The following is a 26,936-nucleotide window of genomic DNA, read 5'->3' as shown; positions in this document are numbered from 1 at the left end:
CACTGTGAGTTCAAGAGCTCAGAATAAAGTGAGTTTCCATTATACCCTCACTTGGTTCCTGATTATCTCCACATGCAGAGATCACTGATCAGTGACCGTGTATTTAACAATAGTTTTGACCACTGATGTAGAATTGTAATGGCTAGTAGGAATGAATGACAAATTTACAAACACTGAAGCTCCCATTTTGAAAATAAATGGCTACTATTTTTATAGCCATAAGTGGTTGGAGGCTAAATGTCTTAGTTTTGATATTATCTGCATACAATTTGTCACCAATACTCCAGCTGTCTATTCCATTGTAAAATACAGGGTTTTGTAGCTCTGGGTTTAATGACATGGCACACAGTGATGGCAGTGACTAAAGAGAAATAAGCAAACGGACCTGTTCGGAAGGGGGCACAGTGTGGGTTAAAGTTTCTAGTAGGTAAAATTCATTGTGATTATGTAGCTGGTAAAAAAGGCTGTCAGTATTTTAGCAGAAATATGACAGAGATGTTTTGTACTATTTGTTCTAGGTAATAAAAAGTCTCAGAGACAGATCTCTTCCTTTCTCTCTTAGCAAACAGCATCTAATATCTATCTTCGGAGGCCAGGCACTTGAAAAGTTTGTATAACTGTTTTCCCCAGTATCCAGTCCATCTCCATTACAGCCACAGACCTCTTGCATATGTCACCTTATCTTCCAACGTGGGAAATAATGCGGCACACGATCTAGCATTTCTCATCGTGTGAAATGCAGCACAACTGAACCTGAGCTCAGGCCATCAAGGATATGGGGTTACATCTCAGTTATTTTCTGGAACTGGGTTTTGGAGAGACTGCCGGACCAGTATGAGGCAGTACACACTGAATATGAAACTGAATTCAGACTCCCATAAAGTTGAAGCCAATGGCTCTGTGTATTCAGGGAAAGGGGGAAACACACACAGGCACACTTCTGGCGAGCCGGGGCATTTCACCAGCGGGATAGGGGTCATTACTTGCTTAAGCACTCTAGCCAAATACAGAGAGAGGGCTTGCCTTACATAGCAATAGACGATGCAGCCCTTATGGAGTATTACTTGACCTGCCATGAAATGTCTATGTGTCCCTGATATACACCCCACTCTTCTCTGGCAACCTTCCACAGTTGTCAGAACATCCACCACTCCACTGATCTTTCTCTAGCCATCTGTGTCACTCAAAAACAGTAGTGTGTCAGCCACTATGGGAAATTAAGGCATAACAAAGATTCATGTATATGATTTACTGCACCTTAATATTATATATTATGTACATGCACACTCATGGAGATGGCTTTTCTGTGCAAACTGCCAGGAGCTTAATTCAAACTTCTATTACTGTAAGTGACTTTACCGAGCATACGAATCGCAATAGCTTCACCAATAAAAAGTTGACCATACAGCCTCAGTGGCATCAATCTTGCTCCAGTTCCTGCCAGCTGAATGGCTCATCAACAACATGAGGTCAAAAGCACTCAAGGGCTCCTTTGACAGAATTCCTGAGCCATGTTTCTGCCTCCGCTCATTTGTCCTCTCTGTCCGATTCCCCTCTCCCCTAATTGACCTGATTACAAAGTCACCTCATGGTCTCAGATCTCTAATGCTCTCAAACTCAGCTCTCCATTCTCTCTCACCTTATTTGCATCTCCAGCAGTGTCACAGGATGATAAACATTTCTGTCTTCCCAGAATTCTCCAGCCTACAAAACCTTTGACAAACTTCTCAGGTCACGTGTTGACGAGTGAGGAGATTTGCTTACCTTTGGCAGAGATGCCCTGGAGCCTGAACTCTGGGTGGTCATTGTTAAAACCGTGGTGATGCCCAGTGCGACCCGGGCAGGGGCTGCATCCATGTTTATCCAAAAGGAGACCCAGGACAAGATAACTATCAGGAGGCTGGGGATATACATCTGGATCAAGTAATATCCCATCTGGCGTTCCAGGTGAAACTTAACCTCGATGCAGGTGAACTTTCCTGGAAGGCAAGAAATGACCATTTAAATTGCAATTGGAATTTATCTTTTCTATTACAGACTGCCACATCGTTTTCAAAATAAGACTGTTATGATGGATTTGGAAGATTTTCTAAAATGCTCACCCTGCATAAGCAATTGAACTTTTTTGCAACTTAACCAGAAAAAGACAGTGTGAGAGTGAGCAAGCTGAGGAGTCACTGGACCAAAACTGTGTGGGATATTTCATTTTAAAAATCTGTGCTTTTTGCACCTTGATTATTTAGACAGAACTTCAGAATTTGCAAGACCGACATAAACTGACATAGTGAAATGAAATATTCATATTTCGTGGGGTTATGTAGCATCAAATATATAACCTATCACATATGTATAGCATATAGTATCCAGCATAAAATATATAATGCACAACATGTAACAGGTAATATTTGAAACCATGCCCTCTGAAGTAGTAAAGTTCACCTTGGCCTCCCGAAGTATTTGAATAATTGTATATTTTTGCAATAACAATAGCAAGAGGAAAATACATATTTGTATCATCCATGCATATAATCTAGTCATTGTGAAAGTTTCCTAGCCTTTTGGGTAATTGCTTGAGGACATTTAGAATATTTCCAGAATCTGTTTACAATGTTACACTGCCTATAAAAGAGCTTGCACATACAGGTATTAAAACTCTGAACATACTGCTGAGAGATAGATGTTCCCGATCCTTGCTACTTTCTCCCTCTTTAACTGGATGGGAGTTAGAGCCCCAGAAGGTAATTTGGCTTAGTCCACACCAGTTATAAGAGATAGGGCTGGAGTCTTCCTGGTCAGGAGGAACCCTGGGAATCAGGTTGCAGTTGCTTCGCAGGAAGCACCGTTGACTGCTGAAACAAGTGTTCATGGACCATTCTGCTCAGCAAGGGACCCGGAGCAGTAACTGCACGAAGCATCATGTCTCAATTGCCTATGTACAGTCAGCTTCTGTGCTATCAAAACTGGGACATTCGTATGAAAAGCCATCAATTGTACTGAGCAGGCATAATCTTCCAGGTAACAACAGATGCCCACAGTTGCTACCAACTTAAATTCTTCCCCCGCCCCATGTGTCTGTCAGCACTACTGACAATGCTTGTCTTCAGAGCCCGCTGAATCCCCACCAGCTGACTTTCCTCCAAAGTCCTATTATTGTCCAGTACTGGAGAACACAATAGCTGTGTTTCTGGGTTTGCAATGATCTGTTATTACCCATCTCTTCCACTAAGACAGACAGTGCGAATTGCCCTGAGGATTCCATGTCAAAAGGGGCTGCCAGGGAGCTGGCCAGAATTTACACACTTCCTGCACCACTGACAAGGTCTCATACACCTTTTCTCAGACTCGTTGACAGAAAATAGCAGGAGGATGGGAGAAGACTCCCAGATCGTTTTCCTTCTCTCTGTTTTGGAAACATTCTCTGTTGTGCTCACTGACCTCTTCCAGAGGGTATAGATATCTTATCTGCAGAGGGGGTTTGGGGCCAAACCCAGACCCTTCTCTTTAGCTCCATTTTCTTGGTAAATATGCAGCAACTAAAGCCATAGCAGCTGAAAGAAAATTTACCAGTGTTGTAGTGTTTTGTGCAGTAGCCCAGTTCCTTCTCTTCTTTCAAAATAAACTGAGGCAGAGTCAATCCTTCAGCAACTTGAACTGGACCATCACTCAGCCACTCAAATATCAGGTCATTCATCGTGTATCCAACTGGGGTAAACAAAGCACAGGGAAAACGTGAATGCAGCTTTCCATGGAACCTTGGAAGACGAGCCATATAAAGAAACAACTAAGGAAATCATCTAAAGCAGACATGTGCTCAATCAGTTCAAGAGAAATTCCAATAAAATAGCTGCAGTCATCATGGCAACTACATGTTATTGGAGCCAAAGAACTTGAAGACAGTGAGCTGTTTCTGAATGCTTTTTTCCTGTTTAATGAGGCAATGGAATCTATCCAGTCCATTTTCTTCTGCCTTCTTCACCAAATCTTTCTGAACAACAAACAAGTAAACAAACATAACCTTTTGGAGACTGTCTTTACTTGAAAGAGCTCTGTGTGTAGTAATCCAATATGACAACACAATTTATGGTGCTAGCCTTAATATTTCAAATGAAATATGTTCCTTTTTTTATTTTCAAAGATTTTATTTATTTATTTAGAGGGAAAGGGAGAGGGAAAGAGAGGGAGAGAAATATCAATGTGTCATTGCTTCTCACGTGGACTCCACTGGGGACCTGATCTGCAACCCAGGCGTGTGCCCTGACTGGGAATGGAACCAGTGACCCTTTGGTTTGCAGGCAGGCACTCAATCCACTCAGCTACACCAGCCAGAGTCTTTTTTTTCTTTTCAATGAGAATGAATTCATCAGAGTCTTAAAACATTCCCATTGCAATGTGGTTCCCCTCCTAGGGTCTGTTAGCTGTGTTTTGAGAAAACTGTTGTTATGGTCCTTATGGTTAATCCTTAGTTACTTTAGTAAGTGGGAAGGCTAGAGACAGGGAACCCAAGAAGAAGTTGGAGAATATGCAAGTCAAGCATCTTAATTAGTGCTAGTGTCTTGCTAAATGGGTCTACTCATTACAGTGATCCATATGAAGTAAAACATTCTCTATATGTACAGCCATATTATTATATGACTCTTGAACCAAAGTAAGATTGCTCTCAGTTTATGAAACCAAAGTTAGCTCCTAGTCTCCAAGCTCCTGTTAGCTGGGCCATCATCTATAACATGCTATAAAATGCTTTTGGATCTTTTTGCACTCCAGAAATGAAGGCTACTCTTCCTTCAGACTCCATTTCCTTCTCCTCTCACTTTGTTTGTGATACCTGAACTCTGAACTCAGGGTGAGGAGGACAAGGAGTATTATGTGAGGTTTTGATTGGCCAATACATACTGATTATATTTACAGGTTCTTATCATTGTTTACTGCAACTTAGTGACTCTACCAACCTACCCAGCATTCAATGGCAAAGTCAATTGGAGTCTACTTTCTCCTTTCTTTGGACCATCTTTTCCATTCAAAGCCAAAAAATAATATGGAAAGCAAGGAACTACAAAGAGGACACTGCACAAGCATTGACGGTCTACAGAGAGAATGGCCAACCCTCTTGCCATGCTATATGAGTACTTGGGTATCTGCAGCAAGTTGTAGAATCTCATCAAGTGCCCCATATGCTTGTCTGGCAGGCTGCTTGCTGGCCACTGCAGTAATAGTCCCTGTCAGCCAGCCTGAAGAGCCAGCCTGGGCAGACAGACGAGGTAAAGAGGGGAAGGAGGAGGTAATATGAGGGTAGAAAAGTAAAGAGTATTTTCAACCCTTCACACTCAAAGTTAGTGGTAAGCACATCACTGCTTCTCTGATTTTCCCACTTCTAGGTTCTGCAGGTACCAACTATGTTTACTAATTGGGGTTTTTTAAGCCTCAAAAGAGCCTCAGATGACAGCTGTGACTGCTGTTTTATAGAGAGCATATGTGTTGGGTTGAGGCAGGGGTAAGTTTGGAGCAGTAGAGAAGACACAAAGAAGGAATCATTATGTAAGAAAATGTGTTTCTTCCCTTGTTCCCCAAGAGAAGGGCTGATAGGAGAAAATAGAGTACATAAAGTTTATTGTTAGGAAGAAATTCCCATTTTATCCCTGACAACTTCTTAAAACAAAGACATTTCATGATGTTGTTTGTTTCTGTAGGCAGTTTCAACAGAATTCTATGGTGATTTTAAATGATTGGTAGGGATCCCTGTCACTGGCTCTTTTTAAAGAATAGTTGATATGTCTTTTAATATGTATTATTTATTCTCTTTCTAAATCAAGAAGTTGCAAGTATTTCCTCATTAAATCCCTTAACATCCCTGTAGGTCAGTGGGACTGATTAGTCTGTACATTTTACAAATAGAGAAACTGACAGGGCAAGCCAAAACAATTTCATGTCTCTTGCCTGGAAATCCCATTACCTTGGAGGAATTAGCAGCTTATGGCATGTGTCCAATATTTCAGTGGTGTCAGGGCTAAGGAATAAAGGGGACAAAGCAGATAGCATTTCTCTGCTGTCTGCACCATGCCTTAATGTGTCCACTGCCCATCTAAGAGAGGTGCCTCTCATTGCACATCATCTCCTGCCTCTCAGCTTTGAATTCTCTTCTGACTAAGGCTCCCCTGTCTTGGCCTCAAATCAATCACCCCTCCGTGCCCAGATTCCTTTGGGGTGATAGTCCATGTGAGCATAAGCAAGAAAGAAATGCACTTTTCTGATTAGAGAGCAATTCATTATAGAGCTCGAATGACTCATACAGTTCATTTTCCCAGGAGACACTTTCATTTCAATGAAGAGCTCGTTCAGTCCAGATTGGTTTTCAGAAAGGTGAGTTATTTGGCATTTCACTTGGAAAAAATGGTCTATTATGTGTGAGACATGCACATACACTTTTGCTTGCCCTTTTATTAGGGCCCTGGGAGTTGGGACATAGGTAGAGAATGAGACTTCTGGGTCTTTTCTCCTTAATGACATAGTAAGAACCAGGTTATAGATGGAAACAAACAGGCAGTCATTCCAACTGCGGCAACTTACAACTCTCCAGCTGCATTGTACAAGTCTGGACATCCATTGGAAAGTTCTTCAAGTCCATGGGACAAGATAAGGTCAAAGTGAGCCTTAGGAAAATAAAAACATAAATACATAAGTGAATAAATAAAAAATCAGCAAACAAACCAAAAATACATTTTCTTGATAAACAAACCAAAAATATGTTTGGTATTGAAGCCAGGTAACACTGATTCAAACAATGAAATCTGAGCTCTCATTCAGGGCAATGCTTTTTGTTTTTTTTTCAATGCTTTTTGTTTATAAAATTTACTGTCAGTGTAGAATTTCACTGTAATCCCTTATGCTCTATTTGCCATCTTCTAACCTCTGACTTCTACTTTCCCCAGTAGTCACCAGTCACAAGTGTATTCTAGAATCAACAAGAGCACTGAGAAATCATGTAATCAGGACAATGGGCCCTTACCCACACTGCAGTCCAAAAGACAAACAGTTCATACTGTTTAAGATCTATACTTTGGACAGGTGGAATTTGCTTCAATGACAATGAAGGATGTGATACGTGTATTTGGTTGTGATTGAGCATTGGTTCTATTTTCCTCAAATGAGCGAATGTTAACTCCAATGCCATTTCATTTGCTAATCTGTGTGGTTGGGTGAACAATCTATTGCAGCATTCATTCTAGAATTTTGGCAAATCTGGAGCACATAATTTTGCAGAGCTGAAAGAAAAATATTTAAGGATAGTGGCTTGTATATAGTCTTCATTTCTCTCGGCACCCCAGAGGGCTACTCTGCTCTGTGCTTTCCCTTTATCCCTTTCTTTTCTGAGCTTTCCTCCGGCTCTGATCAACCCTATGTCATCGTGCTATTGTTTGAACTACCATCTCTTTTACACCGTTTTCTCTTTTTAGTGCTGAAAGAGATGGTGCATACCTATCGCTCTTCAGTTTCTATACTTCTGAGATTCAAGAAGGAAATTAAGATTGAGAATTAGCATATCTGGGTTCCCTTCCCAGTATTACCTCAAACTATCTCTGTCCCCAAAGCAAGACCTTAAACTTAATAAACACTCATCTCTTTTTTTAAAAATATTTTATTTATTTATCTTTAGAGGGAAAGGGAAGGAGAGAAGGAGAGAAATATCAATGTATGATTGCCTCTCGTGAGTCCTCTGCTGGGAACTGGCCTACAACCCAGGCATGTGCCCTGACTGGGAATCGAACCTTGATCCTCTGGTTCACAGGCCTGCGCTCAATCCACTGAGCTACACCAGCCAGGGCTCATCTCTTTATCAAATGATGGGATAAGGTAAAATGAGGCTTCTTCTCACTTAGCTGCACCACTGGAATCCCTGTTATTCTCAAGGTCACTGCTCCACTTTCTGTTTCTTTCTCTGCAAAACCCTTTATATCCATAGGCCCCTCTGATTCGGGCACTGTAGCCGAAATGCTCCCTTGCTGGCACGCTCATTCTCACTCTCCCCTACTGGTTCTCTTCTCTTTTCTTCCGATGCTTCATTTTATACATGCTATGTAAGCCCAGATGAAACAAAAACTACTGGCATTTACTTTAAAGAAAGAAAAGAGTTGGGATTTAAAGTGTGATTAGACATAAAAAAATCTACGCTGACCATCTTCAAACTAGTTAAAATCCAACAGCGATTGGGAAGAGCAAGACACACAACACTACAGTGTAATCTCAGTTATGTAAAAATATATTTTCATTCTTGGAGATAAGTAGAACACTGTAAGAGTAGATATTTTTGGTTGGTAGGATGATTCATGTTTTGTTTTCCTACTTATTTTGTATTATTTGTATGGACAAATATAGGTTATTTGAAGATGTCTTTCACGTAATTAAACACATCTTCAAACAGTAGCTAAAAGATGAAATTATAAAATTCTGTTTTATTCAGTAATCTTGTGCTACTGCTATTATGAAAATATTTTTATTGTTATTTAATTTTTCTGTAAACATACAATATTTTGCCTTCATTTCTATATAAGTTCCCTAGCTTTTGCGGACTATTCTGAGAATACAAATGCCATTTTTCTAAGGGGAAAAGTAGATTTTTGAATTCACACCAGCTGACTTAATAACATTTTAGAAAAAATAATTTTTGTCAATCATGGAGTTCATTTAGAGGTATAGGTATGATATAGATATTTAGAATTTTCCACAGCATATTACACTCTATATTTTGGAAAATACAGTTTGTTGAGATTAATGGCATGAACTCTTCTAAATAAAAGCAGAGTACAAGGAACAAAATGAAAATCTTTAGTAATGACTTTGTAAAAATCTGGTACTTTATTAAGGGGTAAAAACCTCGAAAGAATCTATGGGTTTACAAGTATTATTCACACAAGGAGAATCTCTTCTTTTCTGTTTTTTAAAGAGGAAATATTTTCAAGCCCTGGCTGGTATAGCTCAGTAGATTGAGTGAGTGCAGCTGCAAACCAAAGGGTCACTGGTTTGATTCCCAGTCAGAGCACATGCCTGGGTTGCGGGCCAGGTCCCCAGTATGGGGTGTACAAGAGGCGACCACATATTGAAGTGTCTCTCCCTCTCTTTCTCCTTCACTTCCCCCCTCTCTGAAAATGAATGAATAAAATCTTTTTTTTAAAAAAGAGGAAATATTTTTATCAAACAAAAATATGTCATCATACAAAAATAACCAGTGAGCATGTACAGAATTTAAGTGTATGACAACTAGAAAATCTGGAAACTTCTTACAACAAATTAGAAAGTAATAATGGTGGACAAATACAGTTTCAAAGCATGCAACATGGAATTCAACTGCATTTTGTTTGCTATTGGAAACAACCTAATTTTAATATTTTTTAAAAAAATATTTTATTTATTTATTTTTAGAGAGAGGGGATGGGAAGGAGAAAGAGAGGGAGAAAAACATCAATATGTGGTTACCTCTCACATGCCCCCTACTGGGGACCTGGCCTGCAACCCAGGCATGTGCCCTGACTGGAAATAGAACCAGCGACCCTTTGCCTCACAGGCCCATGCTTAATCCACTGAGCTACACCAGCCAGGGCTAATTTTAATAGTCTTAATCATAGGTTTTCTAAACGTGACTCTTCTGTGAAGTGAACTCTTCACATTTATTTAGGGAGCAGAGGCCTCTCAATTATTTCCACCTTTGTGGCAGATCTGGGAATTCTTGGGATCAAACTATTACCAGCACAGAAAACTCTACTGAGAGAAATTCCCAACCAGCATGCAACTGTCTCTGAATTCTGTCTCAGCTGAGAACTCAGTGGGTATTTCCCTTCTTCCTTATTTCCTTTCTAATTTCCTTTCTAGATAGGTTTAGCATTGGAACGCATTGCAGGCCAATAGCTAGGAGGAAAGTGAACAGATCCATGGTTTTCTAAGTCATGTCATCAGCTGAGCAGATGGGAAGCAGTTGTAAGGATCTGCATCAGTCCCTTCCTTCATAAGCTACAGACCCCATGGTTTATGATGTTCAGTTGACTACACCTCTGCAGGCCTAAAGTGCAGACTTGCTCTGTACTTATTTTTTCCCTTTTTCATTGGAGTTACTATAACAGACAGTAAAATTACAAATATTGTTGTACTCTGATGACTTTTTTTCAGTGTGCAAATGATGTTTTTTTGACGTGTACACTTTGTTGTATATCTCTATTCACCTTTTTAACAAGCACCCAGACCCAGATTTAGAATATTCCCATCACCCCAGGACATTCTCTTGTGCTCTCCTCCCAGTCAAGGACCTTCAAAGGTAACCCCTACTGCTTTTATTTTTAAAGGTATTTTTTTTATTTAAAAATATTTGGGGGGGGGGAAATGAGCTTAATATTTTGTACAGGTGCAGAAATTGCATTGAAGGGGACCGACACATACGGCATCCTTTTTCCTGGATCTCCATCTGTTTTGGGTGGGTCTCATAGAAAGTATTTTAATTGAAACTCAGACTGTTTGCTGGCAGACACCGTCTACAGCATGTCAGATTTGCTCTCTCCTTTTTGCCATAATCTAAAACATGAAGGTCATTGCACCTAAGGGCAGCGAGCTGAGGCTGCCCATCTTCCGTTTGATTTTTGTTAGAGAACTTATTTCCTGAAGCATTATCACACACACACACACACACACACACACACACACTGTCTTTGTGGCCAGCATACAAGGTCCTGTTTGCTCAAGGGAAGGAGTAAAGTTTCATTACAGAGAGGCCCTGCTTCTTTACTGAGAGTAAGAGCCTGAGCGAACATTTCAATTTTACAGGCAAGAGAATAAAACACAGCATAGGAGTCACACCCAAACATGTGCCCTGACCAGGAATCAAACTGGCAACCCTTTGATCTGCAGGCCGGTCCGGTGCTCAATCCACAGAGCCACACCAGCCAGGGCCATAAATATTTGCTGAACAAGTAGATGAATTAGTGTCCTAAAGTTCTGTGGGAGAATTTCAGGCATTTATCCTGCAGACTTGGGAAAACATGAAGCATTTAGAAGAGAGGAGCCTGCTCATCAGAGCCTGCATGGTATCACCAAATTACAAGACAGGCAAAGGAAGCCAGCAAAACTTGCCTGGCCCCTTCTGTAAGCTGCTAGCAGATCCCCACTAGAAATAAAATGAATCATGATGCTGGAAAGCTAGGCAGTTCCTCCACCTGTCTTTGAGCCTCAGTCAGGTAGCTGGGTCCATGGCTAGGACTGTTTTCATGTTGCTAGAAAGACTCAAATTCATTACGTAACTTTTCAGCATTATGGTGGTCAGAAGCACCTTGATTGATACTGGTTCATAAGGAATTCAGTAGTGTTAGAATTGGGAGTTTATTCCCTGTGAGAGATTCTTGAGGAAAAGAAAACCATTTGAAGAGTAAATACCATTTCAGATAGAAATACAAATTTTAATGAGTGATCTGCTTGCCTAAGGTAAAGATTGCCAATGTACTATTTTAGGGTAGTTAATTCTGTTTTTTAAATGTATTTTATTGATTATGCTGTTAAACTTGTCCCATTTCTCCTCTTTATTCCTCTCCACCCTGCACCCCCCCTCCCACCAGCATTTCCCCCTTAGTTCATGTCCATGGGTCACATACATATAAGTTCTTTGGTTTCTCCATTTCCCATACGATTCTTAACCCCGTCCCTGTCTATTTGGTACCTACCAATTATATTTCTTATTCTCTGTACCCTTTCCCCATTCTCTCCCTCCCCCTCCCCACTGATAACCCTCCATGTGATCTCCATTTCTCTGATTCTTTTCCTGTTCTAGCTATCTGTTTAGTTAGTTTTTTTTTTAGGTTCAGTTGTTGATAGTTGTTAGTTTGCTGTCATTTTACCATTCATAGTTTTTGATCTTCTTCTATTTCCTACATAAGTCCCTTTAACATTTCGTGTAATAAGGGCTTAGTGATGATGAACTCCTTTAACTTGACCTCATCTGGAAAGCATTTTATCTGTCCTTCCATTCTAAATGAAAGCTTTGTTGGATAGAGTCATCTTGGATGTAGGTCCTTGCCTTTCATGACTTGGAATACTTTCCAGCCCCTTCTTGCCTCTAGGGTTTCTTTTGAGAAATCAGCTGACAGTCTGATGGGCAGTCCTTTGTAGGTAACTATTCTAATGGTCACAGTAGTCTGTATTGTTTGGAAACTAAGGACAAGGGGATACTTCTGTGTTTCAGGAGAAGCCAGAGACTCTCAAGTGCATGCTGTTTGTTTGTTTGGGGACCACATTTAGGACACTATGCAGAATACTCTAAAACCTCAGCAGTTTGTGGATGAGTCAGATGAGGTAGAACCTATGATGTTCTTTTAGGATTACAATACTTAATGAGGAAAAATTAAAAAGTGATAATGATAGTATTCATAACCACAATTCTCCGAACACTTGCTGTAGGTCAAGTACTCCCATTATTTTGTAGTCACGGAGTACTATCACAGGAGGCAGACAGCAATCTCACTGGTTTTGAGACAAGCAAACTGAAGATATTAAGCCACTTTCCCTGAGTCCCAAAACCACTTAACCAAGTTATATTTGAACCCAATTTTAGCTGATGTCAAAGTTCATTTACTATTTTCCACAAGACCACATTTCCTCCTTAGAAAAAGAATCAGTCACGAATTTATCATCCTCTTTTGTTTGTGAAACCAGCAGAGTGGGTTGTAGACACCTTAGTTGCCTTGGACTCCTTTTATTTTTCTCTAGGCATCCAGATTTCTCACAACCTGTCCTTTTTAAAACCCCCTCCAGCACTCTCTGGCAGCTTCACAGAGTGGATGCGTCATTGACCGTGGATCCAGGGAACTGGCTGGTCGACCCAGCATACCCACAAAGAGCTATTTGACTTTGGCTGCATCTCTGGGCCTCATTCTCCACCCAAATCCCTATGCTGTTCAAAATCTCTCTGTTTCTAAACTGTGCATGAAGGTGACCAACTTAAAGGATTTCCTCTTTCAGGTGAATTTGCAGTCTTGAATCTGATGAAAGTCTTAAGGGCAAGTTGTAATGCTTCTTTTTTAAATTGAATTGATTAGAGTGAAATTAGTTAATAAAACTATACAATTTTGAGCCATCAAAATTCTATAAGCCATCATCTGTATATTGTATTGTATGGTCATCACCCCAAGTCAAGTCTTCCATCACATTTATCCCCCTTTACCCTCTTCTACCTCTCCCACTTCCTTTCCCTCGGGTCATCACCATCCTGTTGTCTGTGTCTATGAGCATTTTTTTTTTTTTGCTTAATCCCTTCACTTTTTCCACCCAGCCCCACTAAGGTAGGAGCTTTCTGGCAATCTGGCAATATATAGGTGAGATATTTCTTGTCCCCATATAAGTTTATCATCCAACATCCTAGGACATAATCCACTCTCTCCCCAAGGACATAAGGACAGCCTTTCTTTACAGTGTAAGGCTGTTCAATCCTCTCAGTTGTACCTTGAAATGACTGAGCCATGTGGCATGCTAATGTCAGAGAAATTTAACAGGATGCATCAAGTATCTCACAAGCATGTCATCTTAATCCATCTAGACCTTAAGTGAAATTAGCCTGCGGGCAAGCTAGAGGTCAAGTTAAGGGTGCATCATTAATATAACCCACATACAGGAAGAGGGGTGGAAGAGTCAGGGATCGGTCCCCAACCTTTTAGGCACCAAGGACAAGTTTTTGGAAGACAATTTTTCCATGGGTGTAGGGGAGGGGAACAGGAGGTAGAGATCAGGCAGTAGTGGGAGGAGCTAAGCTTCACTCCCTGGCACTCCACTCACCTCCTGCTGTGTGGCCCAGTTCCTTGAAGGCTAGGGACTGGTACTGGTCAGCAGCCCTGGGGTTCAGGACCCCTGGATTGAAAAGCACTTCCAGGCTGGCTGTCTGATCAAGATGCCCTTTAACAGAGTGGGTTTTAAACTCTGGTGGACATAGTGCCACCTGAGGGGGGGGGGGTCAGGTAGGAATGCACATTCCCAGGCCCTCTTGATAAGAAGCCCAGGTAATACTGATGCTGGGGTCCTGGAGCACATTTTAAGAAATGCTGTCTCAGCATGTTCTAAGAGATACTTTAACTACTGTTTACATGAGAAGTTTTCAACCCTTTTCATCTCATGGCACACACAAACTAATTACTAAAATTCTGCAGCAGACCAAAGAATATATTTTGTGCCAATCTGGCAAAATATAGGTATCATTTTAATTCATTCACATGGGGTGGCTTCTGGATTAGCTGTTGTCATTTTGCTATTTGACAATCTGAGGGAAAAGAGGTCAGCGTCTCTGACAAAATAAGTCAGGTATTGTATGTTTTAAAAATTCTTGTGGCACACTGCTTGAAAATCACTGGTCTCCATAATAGACTAAAAGAAGAAAATCTTGAAAGGGAAATAGGAACAAGGATTGAGAAAGGGCTCTGCAATTTTTCAATAGCACTAGCATTTTCTTTGGGAAGTACTACTTTCTGTTTGAAATCAGGTCAAGACCATTAGGCTGAAGGAGCCTTGTAAGTACCTGGAACAGGGGTGGCGGCATGAGGGCTTGGCTAATCAAGGGCCTGTTCACACTGGAGAGGCATGCTGGGAAAGTCAGGGTGATGAGACCAAGGTTAGTCCACTGGCAACCAAGAGTATGGCGGGTGGGGCTAGAAAAGCTACTAAGAGAGGTGAGAAGACACTTTCTAGGTGCCATAGAGAGGACATACAACCAACATGCTTATTAACATACATGACATGGAACATTTTCAAAGATAGATCACATGATAGGACACAAAACCAGTCTCAACAACTTCAGGAAAATAGAAATGATACCAAGCATCTTCTCTGATCACAAGGGACTAACATTGGAAACCAACCCCACAGGAAAAAACCCAAAACACCCAAAATCATGGAGACTGAATGGTAGGCTATTAAACAATGAATGGGTCAAGATTGAAATTAGGGAGGAAATCAAAAAACTCCTTGAAACTAATGAAAATGAACTCACCACAACCCAAAACTTATGGGACTCAGTGAAGGCGGTCCTGAGAGGGAAGTTCATAGCGATACAGGCTCACCTAAAGAGGATAGAAACATTTTAAACAAACAACCTAACCCAACGCCTGCAAGAACTCAAGGAACAACAACAAAGACAGCCCAGAGCAAGTAGAAGGAAGGAAATAACCAAGATCAGAGCAGAATTAAATGACATAGAGACGAAAAGCACAATTCTAAAGATCAATGAATCCAGGAGTTGGTTTTTTGAAAAGATAAACAAAATAGACAAACCTTTAAGTAGGCTCATTAAGAAAAGAAGAGAGAGGACACAAATAAACACAATCAGAAATGAAAGAGGAGAGATTACAACTGATACCACAGAAATAGAAAGGATTGTAAGAAATTACTATGCGGAACTGTATGCCAAGAAATTTGAAAACCTGGGTGAAATGGACAAATTTCTAGAAAAATATAATCTTCCAAAACTCAATGAAAAAGAAGCAGAAAACCTGAACAGGCCAATAACAGCAAATGAAATTGAAGAAGTAATCAAAAAACTCCCATCACACAAAAGCCCTGGGCCAGATGGTTTCACAGGAGAATTCTACAAAGCTTTTAAGGAAGAGCTAACCCCTATTCTTCACAGACTATTCCAAAAAATCCAAAAGGAGGGAAAACTCCCCAACTCTTTCTATGAAGCCAGCATCACCCTAATCCCAAAGCCAGATAGAGACACAACAAAGAAAGAAAATTACAGGCCAATATCACTGATGAACATAGATGCTAAAATCCTCAACAAAATATTGGCAAATCGCATCCAACAATACATCAAAAAGATCATACACCACGACCAAGTGGGATTCATCCCGGGGATGCAAGGATGGTTCAATATACGCAAATCAATAAATGTAATACACCAAATAAACAAAAGCAAAGACAAAAACCACATGGTCATATCAATAGATGCGGAAAAAGCTTTTGATAAGGTACAACACCCATTTATGATAAAGGTACTCAGCAAGGTGGGAATAGAGGGAACATTCCTCAATATAATAAAGGCCATATATGAAAGACCTACAGCCAACATCATACTCAATGGGCAAAAACTAAAAGCTTTTCCACTAAGATCAGGTACAAGACAAGGTTGCCCACTTTCACCACTTCTATTCAATATAGTATTAGAAGTTCTAGCTGCAGCGATCAGACAAGAAAAGGAAATAAAAGGCATCCAAATCGGAAAGGAGGAAACAAAACTGGCATTGTTTGCAGATGACATGATAGTGTACATGGAAAACCCTATAGCCTCTACCAAAAAACTGCTGGAACTAATAAATGAATTTGGCATAACAGCGGGATACAAAGTTAATATCCAGAAATCAAAGGCATTTTTGTATACCAACAATGAAGCAGCAGAAGCAGAAATCAGGAAAAAAATCCCATTCGATATAGCAAAAAGAAAAATAAAATATCTGGGAATAAACCTAACCAAGGAGGTAAAAGACCTGTATGCAGAAAACTACACAACACTGAAGAAAGAAATCAAGGAAGACACAAATAAATGGAAACATATACCGTGTTCATGGATTGGAAGAATTAACATCATCAAAATGTCCATACTACCCAAAGCAATTTACAGATTCAATGCAATACCTATTAAAGTACCAATGGCGTATTTCACAGACATAGAACAAACACTTCAAAAATTTATATGGAACCAGAAAAGACCCCGAATAGCTGCTGCAATTTTGAGAAAGAAGAACAAAGTAGGAGGGATCACAATACCTGATATCAAACTGTATTACAAGGCCACTGTAATCAAAACAGCCTGGTACTGGCACAAAAACAGGCACATAGACCAATGGAATAGAACAGAGAGCCCAGAAATAAACCCAACTCTCTACAGTCAATTAATATTCGACAAAGGGGGCAATAACATAAAATGGAGTAAAGACAGCCTTTTCAACAAATGGTGTTGGGAGAACTGGACAGCTACATGCAAAAAAATGAAACTTGAGCACCAACTTACACCATACACCAAAATAAATTCAAGGTGGATAAAAGACTTAAATATAAGCCGTGAAACCATTAAAACCCTAGAGGAGAGCCTTGGCAAGAAAATCTCAGATATTCCACGCAGCAATATTTTTACTGATACGTCCCCTAGAGCAAGGGACATAAAGGAAAGAATAAACAAATGGGATCTCATCAAAATTAAAAGCTTCTGCATGGCTAAGGAAAACAGTATCAAGATAAAAAGAGAAGCAACTGTTTGGGAAAACATATTTGCCAATGATACCTCAGACAAAGGTTTAATCTCCAAAATATACAAAGAACTCACTCGACTCCACTCAAAGAAGACAAGCAACCCGATTAAAAAATGGGCAGAGGACTTGAACAGACATTTCTCCAAGGAGGACATACAGAGGATCCAGAGACACATGAAAAGATGCTCGATATCGCTAGCTATCAGAGAGATGCAAATTAAAACCACAATGAGATACCACTTAACACCAGTCAGAATGGCTATCATAAACAAAGAAACAAACAACAAGTGCTGGAGAGGTTGTGGGGAAAAGGGGACTCTAGTTCACTGTTGGTGGGATTGCAGACTGGTACAACCACTATGGAAAACAGTATGGAATTTTCTAAGAAAACTAAAAATGAACGTACCTTTTGACCCAGCAATTCCACTCTTGGGAGTATATCCTAAGAACCCTGAAACACCAATCCAAAAGAACCTATGCACCCCGATGTTCATAGCAGCACAATTTACGATAGCCAAGAGTTGGAAGCAACCTAGATGCCCATCGGTAAATGACTGGATCAAAAAACTATGGTACATTTACACAATGGAATTCTATGCTGCAGAAAGGAAGAAGGAGCTCCTACCCTTTGCAACATCATGGATGGAACTGGAAAGCATTATGCTGAGTGAAATAAGCCAGGCGGTGAAAGACAAATACCATATGATCTCACCATTAACAGGAATCTAAACAAACCAAACAAGCAAGCAAAATACGACCAATGACACTCAAATATGGAACAGGCTGTCAGGGCCCAGAGGGGAGAGGGGAGAGAATCATAGGGGAAAAGGGAATGGACTCACATGAACAAGTATAAAGGACACATGGACAATAACTAAGGGTGGGGGGTGGAAGGGGGAGGGAGGCGGGGAGCATGGGGCGGGGGGCGGGCAGGGTTGGGAATATAAGACAGAAACCTGTACTTGAACAAGAATTAAATAAAAATTATATTTAAAAAAAACATACATGAACATGCCAAGGCAGCAGTGGCAGTGTATCAGGGCACTGTCTCTGATTTCTGACTAGACATCAGCCATGGAGAAACTCCAGGGGACATTGGGGAGGTGGATGCAACACTCCCTGATTAACCTCAACTAAAAATGCACACAAGTTCACGGTGCTGGTCAAGGTTGAGGGCAGAACACACAGGAGGACCAGTTCCAGGTCCTTAGTGAGGAGGCATTAGTGTTAAACAGAACCCTGCCTGACTTGCAATCTGGTACATCCACTCAGTAAGCTTTGGCAAGCATTAGTTGGGCCCCATGCACACCAGCCACTTGACAGAATAGTTTCTCTCTTGAAAGACACCATAGTCTACTATCATTGATGTATTATTAATATATACTATATGTTTATATATTATTTTAATGGAATATATCTCAATGCTTATACATTTATTTTTCAACTTTTAAAAGTTGTTTCTAAATCCCTATTTAATGAATCCATGCTGCTTATGTAAATCAGACACACATGAAGTGAATCAAGAAAAAGACATTTAATTAATCCCTTGGCGCCAACATAAGTGCTCACACTGATGGGTAGATAGATAATAGACCCTTGCAGACCTATATCCTGAGGGAGCCCTTTGGGTTTATCAGGGAAGTATGACTTCCAATAATCATTGATGTCCCTGAATCAAAACCCAGGATGCCCACAAAAAGATCTTGAGCCACGGCGAGCAAAAGCCCAGGCCAGAAATGGAAATGTTCAACTCATCTGAAGGCTCTGGAATTAAATGACTGCTTTGAAATCACTCGTCGTATAAAGCACAGAGCAGGTCCTGCTCACCACAGCCCTGAGCCATTCAGCTGGCCCACGAGCAGGCACATATGGGGCAGCCCCTGGGAAGGCTCCCACATAAGTAAAGGTTGAAAATTCATGCTGTGTAAATTATTAGGAGTTTCAGAAAGATCCCAGTGCATCAAACACCTGTCACCTGTTAGCTTCATGTATCTAAACACACACACACACACACACATATATATATATATATATATATATATATATATATATATATATATATATATATGATTAACTAAAAGCTCCCATGCCTATTAAGATGCAAATCAAGGGAGAGAATTGTGTTTCAAGTGCTGTTAGTCATTTCCTCCTTTGTGTATATGAGTGGATAGATTTCCACCTTCCCTACTGATATCCCCAAGGGCAGACTGATACTGAGAGTAGCAAACAGAAGGATGGAAAACAGAGGTCAGAACAGTGAGGCAATGACACCGACGACAAATGATTTCTTTCCATATTGTCCAGGGCTGAACCTAAACCGCAGTTGGTTGTAAGCTGTACTATTAGACTCTGTCTTCTTCATTAATTCCGAATAAGAAAGTGTTAGACCTGTTTTGCCCCCCTGACCTTGGGGGTTTGGAGGAGATGAATGGCGACACTGCTGGCTGATTCATCAGCTGTTCTACTCCTCTCCCCCAACTAAAATGCCGGGGAGTGACTAGGAAGGTCTGTGTTTACCAAACATTTTGAAGGCACTGCAGAAAATCCCCACACGCCTGGAGCAGTACTAGCCGAGAGGGACGAAAATACAATGTCGCCTCCCATCTGTGCCTAGTTTCTTCAGAAAGCGTGCACCCATATGGTTGGCCCATGTTAATTAAGTCCAAATATGGATGCGCTTCAACTTGGAGCACAACAGATAAATCTGCTGCTATGACTTTTCCAAATGCTTTGGTGGTTCCTTAATGAAAATGTTTTGAAGGTGTTGAATGGGCTAGGGCTACATTGAACACCACGGGAACAGAGGGGTCGGATCATCACAGATTCAAATAACCCGTACTGACCCAATTTTTAGTTACATATTCAATTTTGAAGTCATTTTACTTCTACTATTATTTATACAACCAAACATTCATGAAACTAAAATGCTGTCAGCCTGCACATTAACATAATGAGGCCTGGATTGTGCGTCCCATGGTCACTATGTAAGTCCACAGAAATTTCATGGCGGCCTTGAGGTGAAGAAAGAGAGAAATGCCCTGTATAGCAATTTTCTTAACATTTAGCTTGGGATTGCTCTACTTTTGACAAAACAGAAAGAGAACACACACTCATATGCCAGAAATGTGGTTTTAAGAAAACTAAACCAACTTTGTGTCTGCTGACAGGGGAGAGGAAGATTGTGTTACTTTGCTGGTGTTTTGCTCCATGAAGACTTTCATTACAGTAACTGGCAGAGAGTTGGTGGCCACGTTTCCGGTAGCAAAGGTTGAAGAGAGAACAGAGTTCTGGTCAGATGGTAGGATGGTCCATCCTTGATTAGATAACACACTGAAACTGGGCACCGTGCCTCAGTGTACTCTTAAGCAGCTAAAGTGGAGGCCCTCAACATTATCTGAAATAAGATGCAACTATCATGTCTGTTATGAACTCATTGCCTCCCAAAGGGAGGAAACCCAAGGCCAGGCAACCCATCTGCTTGGGACTAGACAGGGAAGGTGAGTGGAGCCTGAGTGTAACGGGTACCAAATAAGAAGTGTCCACATGTGTGGGTTAGGAGGAATAGGGAGACCTATCTCCCCCACTTCCGCCCCCTTTCTCACACAGCCAAGCCTGGGGAATTACAACATTTACCGAACATTTAGTATGCATCTGGAACTGAGAATCACTGCAGATCAAAGCAAGGTTAAGGGACTTCTCATGGTCACTTAGTAAGACTGGATTTGAACCCAGGTCTTCCTAAACCTCAGAACTGACATCTGCCACTCTCTCGTAGCATTTTGTCTTTAACCTTTAACCTCCCGGATCACTGCTTTCCATCCTTCATCTAACTGCTTACGTTTGGAGAAATATCCCTACTAAGAAGAAACATCAAATAAAGCATTTGTTCTATTTTCCTTTCAAAGGAATGATGGATCAGATGTGGGATGGTCTGTCTCCAAGTGTGTGTCATGTGTGGTACTTCCTACAATTATGTATGTCCTTAATTGTCTTTCAGTGACTCTCCAATGATAAATCTATCTTCTTCAGAACAAATGCCGGTTTGTAATTTTAAATGCCAAATGCAAGGATAGCTGAGCTTTGAGGATGGACAAGTGTTTTTCCGCTTTGAAGCGGAGCACCTTTCCTTTGGGTTGTGTGCTATGAGAATGTGCTAAAGTTAATTCATGTGTCTCATAAGAGCCATAGTGATGCTATGTGTGTTTATTTTAAGATTAATTCCATCCAGGGAGCCTTTCAAAGGCAGTACTATGGACTGGGGAGAAGCCTATGTCAACATAAGTTGAGCAGGCTCACCAGGACCTCTGAATTTTCTTTGGCTTCCTGCCACAAGAAATTTCAGGTAACAATTAATAGCAGATTAGCCCTTCAACTCTGCTGGCTCAACTCTGCTGTGTGATTTCCATTAGTCTGCATATTCAAGTGATAATTGTCCCAGCAATCCATTTTTGTATAACTGTCTAAAAGTATATAAACCTATAATTCATGAACACATTCTAAAATAATATCTCATAGATGCTGCTGCTGATTGAATCATAGGGTATGAATGATCTAATTTGAGATCAGGAAATTTCTGCATAGGGAGTTCAGTATTCAGTACTTGTCATTGTGTGAACTATATATTGAATGTTAGGCTGCTTCATGACTACAGGTAGTCCAATCTTATCTGTCCCACTCCAAAATTAGGTTCCTCTCCTCGGGAGCTGGATATTCAGTTTGGGAGAGGAAGGCTCAAAGACCCTAAAATAGTTTGAGTTAGGTACCTTAAATTTATTGTTGACACTATTACACATGTCCCCATATTCCCCTTTGCCCACCTCCACCCAGCCTTTAACCCCCTCTTCCCTCAGGCCATCACCACATTGATGTCTGCGTTATGGGTTATGCATGTATGTTCTGTGGCTAATCCCTTCAACCTTCTCTCATTCAGTCCCCTCTCACCTTCCCTCTGACAGCTGTCAATCTGTTCCATGTGTCCATGCCTCTGTTTCTATTTTGTTCTTCACTTTATTTTGTTTATTAGATTTGACAAATAAGTAAGGTCATATGGTATTTGTCTTTCACTGACTGGCTTATTTCACTTAGCATAATGCTGTCCAGGCACCTTAAGTTTAAAATCTCTCTTTGCTGACTCCCAAGATCCAAGGGACACAAGGGTCCTGCTTTTTTTCCTCATTCAGAAGGAATTTTGTGGTTTGGTAAGGAGGAAGTCATTTTGAGTAATGCACTTATGATAGAGCTAGAAGGAGCCTCAGACTTCATCTAATCTCCAGGTTCAAACTCATTTTATAGGTAAGGAAACTGAGACTTAGAATGATAAGCTGATATGGCTAGAGAGGCTGTTCTAGAAGCCTGGAGGGTACAGTGTATGATGTATAAGTGTGGAGCTCCTGTTGCCCTGAGCTACCTTCTCGATATTCTGTTCTTTGTACCATTGCTTTCAAAGGAAACTTTGATGAATGTTAATGTAGTGGGAAGATACCTTCAAAAGGAGGAAAATCCTACTGGTTGCTATTGCTAGATCCACCAGGTAAATGGTCAAGAACAAGTGGTCATGCCAGCTGCCATGTATTTCTTTGCACAGTTTCCTCTTTCCCTTTACTCTGCTGTGTTAGCACCAATGTTATGTCCTTGAGTGTCTGTGCATTTCTGGGCCAGATCAAGACCTCAACAGAGCTTTATAGCACTTTAAGAGAGTCTGTCATGTACAGAACACACTTCCTACACTTTAATACTTCTACCGTCCACCATGTGTTTTTGAAAACTACTGTCCAAAATACCCCCTCCACACCACTTCACTCAGCTTTGCTGAATCCACCAGTGTATGTTCATGGCAGCACCTCCCACCCTCCCAGCCTTGCTTGCCTCTAGGAAGAATGAAATCATTGTGGTTTCCATGGCATTGCCCAGCACTTCTCTGAAGCCTCACTGCTTAATTCTGATGTGGGCGCTTCTGTTACAGTCATTAATTACTGCATTAAATCAAGTCACAAAACTAATGAGGACTTGGACATAGAGTTGGAAAATGAGAGTGTAATTTTGCCTGGATTATAGGATATAAAGATAAACATGGTCCAAATAAGCACAGAGGAAAAAAATCAGCTTTTTATAGCTGCTTTCTAACAGAAAATATGGGCTTACGTGTCTCATCAAAATGGAGAGTAAGACAATCAAAGTATCATGACTGGTAACATTTAAACAGGGTTTAGTCCACTGTACATTTTATTTTTGGCTCTGACATCTAAAGAGAGAATGTTCTTTTTTCCTGTGCCATGGAAAGCATTCTATAACTGAAGTTAGAATCTTTTGAAGTTCTTGCATTAGACCTTAGGAGGAGTCAGGCAGGGGGTGCTATGCGAGAAAGGCTGTCCTTTCATGTGTGCAGGTACCACTGGTCATTAGGATGTTGGGAGAGCAGCACTGCATATCTCTGTCCAGAAAGCTACACTCCCCATCCTCTCAGTGGTGCCTGTAATATCTGTCATTTGTCATGTCAGTCCCCGAGTTCTTGATACAACTCAAGTACTACTAGGAAGGTGCAACACCGACGTGTCAATACCTGGAATTGTGAATGGAATCAAAAGAGATTAACAAACCAATCATCTCCAGCACCATAAAAGAATAAGTTTCAGTTCAGATAAGGTTTCCCAATGAGAGTGGCAGATACCTTGGTGATGTGAGGTGCTGTTGTGGAGGGACCATCCTATAATTATTTAGGGTTTGGAGGGCTATCTGCAGTCAGAGTGTAGCAAAGGCCCCCAGGTACCTTGTCAGTCAAGTAAGAAGACACTGAAGACATATAGTATTTCCTTAACAACACTGCTATGGTCATAGCCATACTGGAACCATGCAGTAAACCTTGAGGAAGTTGTTAACAGTTGGAAGACCTTTGCTCCCTTAAGAAAAATAAGGGTGTTTGCCTTTAAAAAAAAAAAACAAAAAAGGCTTTAAATAACCTAATATGCAAAATATGCATACAGTGTTATGGGGATTTAAGGACCCCCTGCAGTTTTCATCTAGCCCTCACATTAAACAGCCTTCATGGAACTAAGGGCAGTTCCATCCTTAGTCTCTGAAGTTTGTAGGGATCCATCTTGGTCAGTTAACTCATTGTCTCAGAAGCTGGAACAGAATGCACAATCATTAAATTAAAAGAAAATACTAAGGATCCCTGGTTGCCCCACCTTGTTGATTTACTGTGACCCCAACCCACCAAACTTGCAGGCCCACCCAAGCTGTTTCTAGTGCCTTCTTTCTACAAATGGCCTGTCTTAGCTCGTGTTTCAGGCTTTTCTAAAATCTCTCAAATGAGCAGCATCTGGCCACAGTGTGCCCATACCTCTCACTAAGTTGCCCTAGGCTCGGCACTAGTGGCAGCCAGCCATAGCTTTCAGCTTGGCCTCTTCTGGGCACCTCCAAGCCCAGCACAAGTAGCAGTCAGCTTCAGACCACTTTACGGGTCAATCTAGGTGGCCTTGCACAGAACACAAGTGGTGGTTGACCTTGACCTGTACCTCCTGGAAGGCCCCAAGGCCAGCACACCTCATGGACAGCTTCAGACCACACTGAAACACCACCCAGGCATCTCCACAGTGACACACTCAAAGGGTGGACTCAGTGGATGCCAAAGCCCTGCTGAAGTAAGTCCAACTGTGTGGAGTAGGCCCCCCACACAGCTGATCCTCCACTGTGGCTGGTAGTTGCAGTCAGTTCTTGCAACTGATCAGCCTGGGGATAAATTCCTCCCACTGATGTGCCAACAGTAATCAAGGATCAACTACAACAAGAGCACGTAAACAGGCCACACTGCAGGGGTGGAGGTGTACAAGTGGAGTGCCCTAACTTGGGTGATCAGGGAGGCTGTGCCACTGGTGCCACAGGACACCTACTACATAGGACCATTCTGCCAAGCCCGGGAGACATATCAGCTCTACTTAATACAAAGAAACAAACACAGGGAGACAGCCAAAATGAGGAGACAAAGAAATATGTCTCAAATGAAAGAACAGAATAAAACTCTAGCAAAAGAACTACACAAAACACAGACAAGCAAACTGCTATGAAGAATTCAAAACACTGATTATAAGGATACTCAATGAATTTAGGGGAAGAGTAGTTGAACTTAGAGAGAACTTCAACATCATAAAAAAGGACATAGAAAACATAAAAAAGAGCCAGTCAGATATGAAGGATATACTAACTGAGATGAATAATTTATAGGGAATCTATGGTAGAGTATATGAATCTGAGAATCAGATCACCAATTTGGAATATAAGGAAGGACAAAACACCCAGTCAGAACAGCAAAAAGAAAAAAAAAGAATCCAAAAAACATGAAGATAGTGTAAGGAGCTTCTAGACAACTCCAAACATACCAGCATTTGCTTCATGTGGGTGCTGGGAGGAGAAGAAAGAACAAGAAATTGAAAATCTATTTCAAAAAAAAGTAATGACAGAAAATTTCCCTAATCTGGTGAAAGAAATAGACATACAAGTCCAGAAAATGCAGATGGTCCCAAACAAGATGAATGCAAAGAGGCCCACACCACATCATAATTAAAATGCAAAAGGTTAAAGACAAAGAGAATCTTAAAAGTAACAAGACAAAAAGTAGTCAGTTACCTACAAGGGAGCTCCCATAAGACTATCAGATAATTTCTCCACAGAAACTTTGCAAGCCAGAAGGGAGTGGCAGTAAGCTTTCAAAGTGCCAAAAGCAAGGACCTGCAACCAAGATAACTCTACCTAGCAAAGCTGTCATTTATAATAGGACAGGTAAAGAGCTTCCCAGAAAAGAAAAAGCTGAAGGAGTTCATGACCATCAAACTGGTATTACATGAAATATTAAAGGGTCTTCTTTAAGAAGAAGAAGAAAAAATATTAAAAATGTGAACAATAAAATTGCAATGAATATGTATTTATCAACAAATGAATCTTAAAAAAACACAAGAAAAAGAAACAGAACAGAAACAGCCTTATAGATACAGAGAACATTTTGACAGTTGCCAAATGGGAGGGTGATAGGAGCAAAAAAAGTGAAGGGGGTAGGAAGTACAGATTGGTAGTTACAAAATAGTCATGGGGATGTAAAGTACAGCATAGGGAATACAGTCAATAGTATTGTAATTATGTGTGGTGTCAAGTGAGTACTAGATTTATTGGGAGGGTCACTTAGTAAGTCAGATAATATCTAACCACTGTTGAGTATACCTGAAACTAATATAATATTGTACATCAACTGTAACTGAAAAGTTAAAAATGATATAAAATTACCAAGGGACCCTAGAGTATACTGCAATGCCAGTTTTGACTATTTATTCATATACCAAATATTTTATTTTACTAGTGCTCTTAACAAACTCATCTATTTTCCAAAACTGAGGAAATAGAGGTTCAGAGAGATGATTTTCCTAGGTCACACAGCTAGTTCTGAGGGCAGAGACTGAAGCCCAAATGTATTTGACTCTAAAACCCTATAGTATGTCTACTATAGTGTGAGAAGCAACAAAGATCACATTCAACATCATAAGGTTCAGAGTAGGGACCCCAAACATAATACAAACTGACAATTGTGAGATGAAGAACATTTTGGTGCTGAAGTGGAATGCAATGAAATTAAATCAGCAACACAGTGTTGGTGACCAAACGGATGGCCACTAACTTGCGGGACAACAATATTGGAAA

At 40.7% G+C, this 26,936-nt stretch overlaps 1 protein-coding gene across 2 annotated transcripts in view; it reads right to left on the bottom strand.

The window, feature by feature from the left end:
- Window positions 1-26,936, bottom strand: part of GLRA2 (glycine receptor alpha 2) — a 175,049-nt gene that overhangs the window by 93,497 nt on the left and 54,616 nt on the right. For both annotated transcript variants that reach the window (XM_037046333.1, XM_037046332.1), the window contains exons 5-7: window positions 6,562-6,644; window positions 3,565-3,702; window positions 1,765-1,979 (exon numbers count right to left, since the gene is read on the bottom strand). In XM_037046333.1, coding sequence (XP_036902228.1) covers window positions 1,765-1,979; window positions 3,565-3,702; window positions 6,562-6,644 — 436 coding nt within the window. The remainder of the gene's footprint in view (window positions 1-1,764; window positions 1,980-3,564; window positions 3,703-6,561; window positions 6,645-26,936) is intronic.

This window comes from Sturnira hondurensis, unplaced genomic scaffold (assembly GCF_014824575.4).
Source record: "Sturnira hondurensis isolate 20B ecotype Veracruz unplaced genomic scaffold, ASM1482457v3 Scaffold0005220, whole genome shotgun sequence".
Lineage (NCBI taxonomy): Eukaryota > Metazoa > Chordata > Mammalia > Chiroptera > Phyllostomidae > Sturnira > Sturnira hondurensis.
Note: the sequence above shows the minus strand (reverse complement) of the source record. Positions and strands in the feature narration are given on the sequence as shown.